Consider the following 8354-nt stretch of genomic DNA (forward strand, 5'->3'; position numbering starts at 1 on the left):
GGGGTGAAATCTCCTGAAAAACCAAGTTTTGGGGTTCCACCTCCTTGATGTTCTACCAAAAACCCAAATTTGGGTGAAACCTCCAAAAAACCCCAAAATTTTGGGGTGAAACCTCTTAAAAATCCATTTTTTGGGGTTCCACCTCCTCGATGTTCTACCAAAAACCCAAAATTTGGTGAAACCTCCAAAAAACCCCAAAATTTTGAGGTGAAACCTCTTAAAAATCCATTTTTTGGGGTTCCACCTCCTCGATGTTCTACCAAAAACCCAAAATTTGGTGAAACCTCCAAAAAACCCAATTTTTGGGGTGAAATCTCCTAAAAAACCAAGTTTTGGGGTTCCACCTCCTCCATGTTCTACCAAAAACCCAAATTTTGGGGTAAAACCTCCAAAACCTCAAATTTCTGGGGTGGAACCTTCTAAAAATCCAAGTTTTGGGGTTCCACCTCCTTGAGGTCCACCAAAAACCACAATTTTGGGGTGAAACCTCTTAAAAATCCAATTTTTGGGGTTCTACCTCCTTGAGGTCCACCAAAAACCCAAATTTTGGGTGAAACCTCCAAAAAAACCCAAAATTTTGGGGTGAAATCTCCTGAAAATCCAAATTTTGGGGTTCCACCTCCTCGATGTTCTACCAAAAACCCAAAATTTGGTGAAACCTCCAAAAAACCCCAAAATTTTGGGGTGAAATCTCCTAAAAAACCAATTTTTGGGGTTCCACCTCCTCCATGTTCTACCAAAACCCCAAATTTTGGGGTGAAACCTCCTAAAAATCCAAATTTTGGGGTGTAATCTCCTGAAAATCCAAGTTTTGGGGTTCCACCTCCTTGAGGTCCACCAAAAACCCAAATTTTTGGGGTGAAACCTCCCAAAACCTCAAATTTTTGGGGTGGAACCTTCTAAACTCCAATTTTTGGGGTTCCACCTCCTTGAGGTCCACCAAAAACCACAATTTTGGGGTGAAACCTCTTAAAAATCCAATTTTTGGGGTTCTACCTCCTTGAGGTTCTACCAAAAACCCAAATTTTGGTGAAACCTCCAAAAAAACCCAAAATTTTTGGGTGAAATCTCCTGAAAATCCAAGTTTTGGGGTTCCACCTCCTTGAGGTCCACCAAAAACCACAATTTTGGGGTGAAACCTCCCAAAACCTCAAATTTTTGGGGTGGAACCTTCTAAAAATCCAATTTTTGGGTTCCATCTCCTTGAGGTTCACCAAAAACCCAAATTTTGGGGTGGAACCTTCTAAAAATCCAAGTTTTGGGGTTCCACCTCCTCGATGTTCTACCAAAAACCCAAATTTTGGGGTGAAACATCCTAAAAATCAAATTTTTGGGGTGAAATCTCCTGAAAAACCAATTTTTGGGGTTCCACCTCCTCGATGTTCCACCAAAAACCCAAATTTGGGTGAAACCTCAAAAAATCCAAATTTTGGGGTAAAATCTCCTGAAAACCAAGTTCTGGGGTTCCACCTCCTCCATGTTCTACCAAAACCCCAAATTTTGGGATAAAACCTCCCAAAACCTCAAATTTTTGGGGTGGAACCTTCTAAAAATCCAAGTTTTGGGGTTCCATCTCCTCGAGGTTCACCAAAAACTCAAATTTTGGGGTGGAACCTTCTAAAAATCAAATTTTTGGGGTTCCACCTCCTCCATGTTCTACCAAAAACCCAAATTTTGGGGTGAAACCTCCTAAAAATCCAAATTTTGGGGTGAAACCTCCTGAAAAACCAAGTTTTGGGGTTCCACCTCCATGAGATCCACCAGAAACCCAAATTTTGGGGTAAAACCTCCTGAAAAATCAAATTTTTGGGGTCCAAACCCCAAATTTTGGTGTAAAAACCTCCCAAAAAATCCAATTTTGGGGGTTCAACCCCCAAATTTTGGGGTAAAACCTCCCAAAAATCAAATTTTTGGGGTCCAACCCCCAAATTTTGGGATAAAACCTCCTGAAAAATCCAATTTTTGGGGTTCAAACCCCAAATTTTGGGGTAAAACCTCCCAAAAATCAAATTTTTGGCGTCCAAACACCAAATATGGGTGAAAAACCTCCCAAAAATCAAATTTTTGGGGTTCAAACCCCAAATTTTGGTGTAAAACCTCCCAAAATCAAATTTTTGGGGTCCAACCCCCAAATTTTGGGGTAAAACCTCCCAAAAATCACCCAACAACCCCAAAAATTTGGGGTTTCAACCCAAAACCCCCCTCCCCAAAATCCGGGGTCTCACCAAGGCCGCGTCTTCTCCGGCCGCCAACGCCAACCCCAGCGAGGAATTGACCGCTCCGGGTGGTCCTGGGATCAAAATTTTTGGGAATTTTTTTGGGGAAGGGAATTTTTGGGGAATTTTTTGGGATTTTTTGGGGAATTTTTGGGGAATTTTTTGGGATTTTTTGGGGAATTTTTGGGGAATTTTTGGGAATTTTTTGGGATTTTTTGGGGAATTTTTGGGGAATTTTTTGGGGGTTTTGCCCCAATATTTGGGAATTTTTTGGGGGTGAAAACCCCAATTTTTTGGGATATTTTTGGGGTGAAAACTCCAATTTTTTGGGAATTTTTGGGGGGTTTCACCTCAATTTTTGGGGAATTTTTTGGGAATTTTTGGGGGTTTTTCACCCCAATTTTTTGGGAATTTTTTTGGGGTGAAAAACCCCAATTTTTGGGGAATTTTTTTTTGGGTTTTCACCCCAATTTTTTGGAATTTTTTGGGAATGTTTTGGGAATTTTGGGGGGGTTTTCACTCCAAATTTTTGGGAATTTTTTTGGGTGAAAACCCCAATTTTTTGGGAATTTTTGGGGTTTTTCACCCCAATTTTTGGGAATTTTTTGGGGATTTTTTGGGATTTTTTGGGTTTTTTTGGGGGGTTTTCACCCAAATTTTTGGGAATTTTTTTGGGGTGAAAACCCCAAATTTTGGGCATTTTTTGGGGATAAATTTGGGGAGGGGTCTGACCTTGGAGCGGAAGTTTCCGGCAGGTTCCGGAGCGGAAGCCCGCAGCCGTAAACGGCGCGGTGTCGGAGCCGCCGCGTTCCAGAGGGGCCCCCACCAGGAGCCTTTTTTGGGGGAAATTTGGGGGAATTTGGGGAAAAATATAAAGGGAATTTTTGGGGAAATTTGAGGGGAAATTTGGGAAAAAATTGGGGAAATTTGGGGGAGATTTGGGGAGGATTTGGGGAAATTTGGGGAAAATTTGGGTGAAATTTGGGTGAAATTTGGGAAAAAATTGGGGAAAAAATTGGGGAAAATTTGGGGGAAATTTGGGGGAAAATTGGGGAAATTTGGGGAAATTTGGGGAAAATTGGGGAGGATTTGGGGGAAATTTGGGGAAATTTGGCGGAAATTTGGGGATATTTTGGGTGATTTTTGGGTCAATTTTGGTCAGATTTTGGTCAGATTTGGTCGGATTTTGGGTATATTTTGGGGATATTTTGGGAATATTTTGGGAATATTTTGGGAATATTTTGGAGATATTTTGAGGGTATTTTGGGTCAATTTTGGGTTGATTTTGGTCAATTTTGGTCAGATTTTGGTCAGATTCTGGTCAGATTTTGGGCAGATTCTGGGGATAGTTTGGAGATATTTTGAGGATATTTTGGGGATATTTTGGGTCAATTTTGGGTTGATTTTGGTCAGATTTTGGGGAGATTTTGAGGATATTTTGGGGATATTTTGGGTCAATTTTGGGTTGATTTTGGTCAGATTTTGGTCAGATTTTGGGTCAGTTTTGGTCAGATTTTGGGTTGATTTTGGGTCAATTTTGGGTGGATTTTGGTCAGATTTTGGGGATATTTTGGGGATATTTTTGGTCAATTTGGATTGATTTTGGGGATATTTTGGGTTGATTTTGGGCAGATTTTGGGCAGATTCTGGGGATATTTTGGGGATATTTTGGGGATATTTTGGGGATATTTTGGGGATATTTTGGGTCAACTTTGGGTTGATTTTGGGGATATTTTGGGGATATTTTGAGGATATTTCGGAGATATTTTTGGGATATTTTGGAGATATTTTGAGGATATTTTGGGGATATTTTGAGGATATTTTGGGTTGATTTTGGGTCAGTTTTGGTCAGATTTTGGAGATATTTTGAGGATATTTTGGTCAGATTTTGGGAATATTTTTGGGATATTTTGGTTCAATTTTGGGTTGATTTTGGGTCAATTTTGGGTGGATTTTGGTCCGATTCTGGTCAGATTTTGGGGATATTTTGAGGATATTTTGGGGATATTTTGGGTCGATTTTGGGTGGATTTTGGGTCAGTTTTGGTCCGATTCTGGTCAGATTTTGGGTCAATTTTGGGCAGATTTTGGGGATATTTTGGGTTGATTTTGGTCAGATTCTGGTCAGATTTTGGGCCGTTTACCATCCGTCGTCGCCGGTGCCGAGCTGGGCCACGCTGGCGCCGAAAGCTCCGCCGGGGTCACCCCGGAACAGCCGCGGGGTCTCCAGGTCCAACCCGCAGGAGCTCAGCGCTGGGGGGGGGGGAGGGGCGGGGTCACCTGGGAGGGGTCACCTGGGGGTCACCTGGGGGTCACCTGGGGGTCACCTGGGAGGGGTCACCTGGGGGTCACCTGGGAGGGGTCACCTGGGAGGGGTCACCTGGGAGGGGTCACCTGGGGTCACCTGGGGGTCACCTGGGAGGGGTCACCTGGGGGTCACCTGGGGGTCACCTGGGAGGGGTCACCTGGGGGTCACCTGGGAGGGGTCACCTGGGAGGGGTCACCTGGGGGTCACCTGGGAGGGGTCACCTGGGAGGGGTCACCTGGGGGTCACCTGGGAGGGGTCACCTGGGAGGGGTCACCTGGGAGGGGTCACCTGGGGGTCACCTGGGAGGGGTCACCTGGGGGTCACCTGGGAGGGGTCACCTGGGAGGGGTCACCTGGGGGTCATCTGGCAGGGGTCACCTGGGGGTCACCTGGGGGTCACCTGGGGGTCACCTGGGAGGGGTCACCTGGGAGGGGTCACCTGGGGGTCACCTGGGAGGGGTCACCTGGGGGTCACCTGGGAGGGGTCACCTGGGGGGGGTCATCTGGGGGTCACCTGAGTCCAGGTGTCCAGGGGGGTCACCAAGGTCCAGGTGTCCATCCCAATGTCCATCTGTCCATCCCAACCCCAGTGTCCAGGTGTGGCCACAGTGTCCAGGTGTCCATCCCAATGTCCAGGTGTCCATCTGTCCATCCCACCCCAATGTCCAGGTGTCCACCCCATTGTCCATCTGTCCATCCCAACCCCAATGTCCATCTGTCCATCCCACCCCCAGTGTCTACCTGTCCCCAATGTCCATCCGTCCCCGATGTCCAGGTGTCCACCCCAAGGTCCATCTGTCCACCCCAACCCCAATGTCCAGGGGGGTCCCCCAATGTCCACCTGTCCCCAGTGTCCATCTGTCCCATCCCAACCCCAGTGTCCATCCCAGTGTCCCCAGTGTCCCTGATGTCCGTCTGTCCGTCCCCAGTGTCCGTCCATCCATCCCCAGTGTCCGTCCCAGTGTCCCCAGTGTCTGTCTGTCCATCCGTCTGTCCCCAGTGTCTGTCTGTCCATCCCCAGTGTCCCCAGTGTCCGTCTGTCCGTCCATCCCCACCTGTCCCCAGTGTCCATCCCCAGTGTCCATCCCCAGTGTCCATCCCCAGTGTCCATCCCCAGTGTCCATCTGTCCACCCCAGTGTCCATCCCCAGTGTCCATCTGTCCACCCCAGTGTCCCCAGTGTCTGTCCGTCCGTCCCCACCTATCCCCGGTGTCCATCCCAGTGTCCATCCCCAGTGTCCATCCGTCCGTCCGTCCGTCCGTCCGTCCCCACCTGTCCCCAGTGTCCCCAGTGTCCATCCCCAGTGTCCATCCGCCCATCCCCAGTGTCCATCCCCAGTGTCCATCCCCAGTGTCCATCCCCAGTGTCCATCTGTCCATCCCCAGTGTCCGTCCGTCCGTCCGTCCCCACCTGTCCCCAGTGTCCATCCGTCCATCCCCAGTGTCCATCTGTCTGTCCGTCCGTCCCCACCTGTCCCCAGTGTCCATCCCAGTGTCCATCTGCCCATCCCCAGTGTCCATCTGTCCACCCCAGTGTCCATCTGTCCATCCCAGTGTCCCCAGTGTCCATCCCCAGTGTCCATCTGTCCGTCCGTCCCCACCTGTCCCCAGTGTCCGTCTGTCCATCCCCAGTGTCCGTCCCCAGTGTCCATCTCTCCATCCCCAGTGTCCATCTGTCCGTCCGTCCGTCCCCACCTGTCCCCAGTGTCCATCCCCAGTGTCCATCTGTCCATCCCCAGTGTCCATCCCCAGTGTCCATCCCCAGTGTCCGTCCGTCCGTCCCCAGTGTCCATCCCCACTGTCCGTCCGTCCGTCCGTCCCCACCTGTCCCCCAGTGTCCATCCCCAGTGTCCATCCCCAGTGTCCATCCCCAGTGTCCATCCGTCCGTCCGTCCGTCCCCACCTGTCCCCAGCGCCGCCATCGCCACCAGGAGCGTCCCCGGCGCCATCGCGGCTCCCCCGGAACCCGAGAAATGGAGAAGTCTGGGGGTGGGGGAGGGGCAGGAAGGGGTTCTGGGGGTGGGGGAGGGGCAGGAAGGGGTTCTGGGGGTGGGGGAGGGGCAGGAAGGGGTTCTGGGGGTGGGGGAGGGGCAGGAAGGGTGGGGGAGGGGCGGGGAGGGTGGGGGAGGGGCGGGGAGGGTGGGGGAGGGGCGGGAAGGGGTTTTGGGGGGTGGGGGAGGGGCGGGAAGGGGTTTGAGGGGGTGGGGGAGGGGTGGGGGAGGGTGGGGGAGGGGAGGGAAGGGGTTTTGGGGGGTGGGGGAGGGGCAGGAAGGGTGGGGGAGGGGCGGGAAGGATTTGGGGGTGGGGGAGGGGCGGGAAGGATTTGGGGGAGGGTGGGGGAGGGGTGGGAAGGGGTTTTTTTGGGGGGGGAGGGGCGGGAAGGGGATGGGGGGAGGGGCGAGGCGTGGGAAATTCCGGCGAGAAGCGGCCCCCACCCCTCCCCTCCCCCCCACCCCTCCCCCCACGCGCTCGCGGTTGCGGTGACGTCATCGGCGGAGCGCGGGAAAAGGAAGCCGCGCTCCCCTGTGGGGGAGGGGCGGGGTTGGTTCCGTCCGTCCGTCTGTCCATCCCCGTGTTTATTATTATTATTATTATTATTATTATTATTATTATTATTATTACTATTACTATTACTATTATTATTATTAATATTATTATCATTATCATTGTTATTATTATCATTATTATTATCATCATTATTATTGTTATAATTATTATTACTGTATTATTATTATTACTATTATAGTTACGATTATTATTACTATTACTATTACTGTTATTACTACTATTAATATTACTGTTAGTAGTATTAGTATTAGTATTAGAATTAGTACTAGCGTTACCATTAGTATTATTAGAATTATTAGTGTTATTAGTATTATTAGTATTAGCATCATTAGTGTTAGTATTCATGTTATTAATATTAATATTAATATTAATAGTTAATTATCAATAATATTTATAATATTAATATTAATAATATTAGTATTATTAATATTAATATTATTAGTATTATTTTTGTTATTATTACTACTATTAGGGGGCGTGGCTATGCAAAACAACCCCATATATTGATACTGAGGGGGCGTGGTTATGCAAATTAACCCAATCAACCCCATTTATTATTATCATTATTATTATTAGCATTAGCATCAGCATTAACATTAACAGTAACATTAGCATCATTAATAGTATTAGTATTAGTATTATTAGCGTTTTTTGCATTATTATTAGTAGTAGTATTAACATTAACATTAATAGTATTAGCATGATGAGTATTAGTGCTGATACTATTAATAATATTAGGCTTATTATTATTATTACTATTATTATTATTATCATTATTATCGTTATTACCACTGCTATTATTATTATTATTGTTATTATTATTATTATTATTATTATTATTATTATTATTATTATTATTGTTACTATTACGACTACTGTTACTATTATTACTATTGTTACTATTATTATTATTAATTACTATTACCATTATTATTATTATTATTATTATTATTATTATTATTATTATTAGGGCATGGCCATGCAAATTAACCCCGTAAACCCCCATATATGGCCATTGAGGGGGCGTGGCTATGCAAATTAACCCCATTAACCCCCATATATGGCCATTGAGGGGGCGTGGCCATGCAAATCAACCCCATTAACCCCCATATGTGACCATTGAGGGGGCGTGGCTATGTAAATTAACCCCATAAACCCCCATATATGGCCTTTGAGGGGGCGTGGCTATGCAAATCAACCCCATAATCCCCCATATTTGGCCATTGATGGGGCGTGGCTATGCAAATTAACCCCATAAACCCCCG

The 8354-nt window shown here is 47.1% G+C and overlaps 1 protein-coding gene across 1 annotated transcript in view; it reads right to left on the reverse strand.

The window, feature by feature from the left end:
- The window catches only part of ITGAM (integrin subunit alpha M), a 42431-nt gene extending 35937 nt beyond the window's left edge, over window positions 1–6494 (reverse strand). The window contains exons 1-4 of the mRNA XM_058860914.1: window positions 6425–6494; window positions 4360–4468; window positions 2949–3049; window positions 2226–2290 (exon numbers count right to left, since the gene is read on the reverse strand). Coding sequence (XP_058716897.1) covers window positions 2226–2290; window positions 2949–3049; window positions 4360–4468; window positions 6425–6470 — 321 coding nt within the window. The 5' untranslated portion in view covers window positions 6471–6494. The remainder of the gene's footprint in view (window positions 1–2225; window positions 2291–2948; window positions 3050–4359; window positions 4469–6424) is intronic.
- Between the last annotated feature and the right edge of the window lie 1860 nt (window positions 6495–8354).

This window comes from Poecile atricapillus, chromosome 34 (assembly GCF_030490865.1).
Source record: "Poecile atricapillus isolate bPoeAtr1 chromosome 34, bPoeAtr1.hap1, whole genome shotgun sequence".
In the NCBI taxonomy this organism is placed as follows: domain Eukaryota; kingdom Metazoa; phylum Chordata; class Aves; order Passeriformes; family Paridae; genus Poecile; species Poecile atricapillus.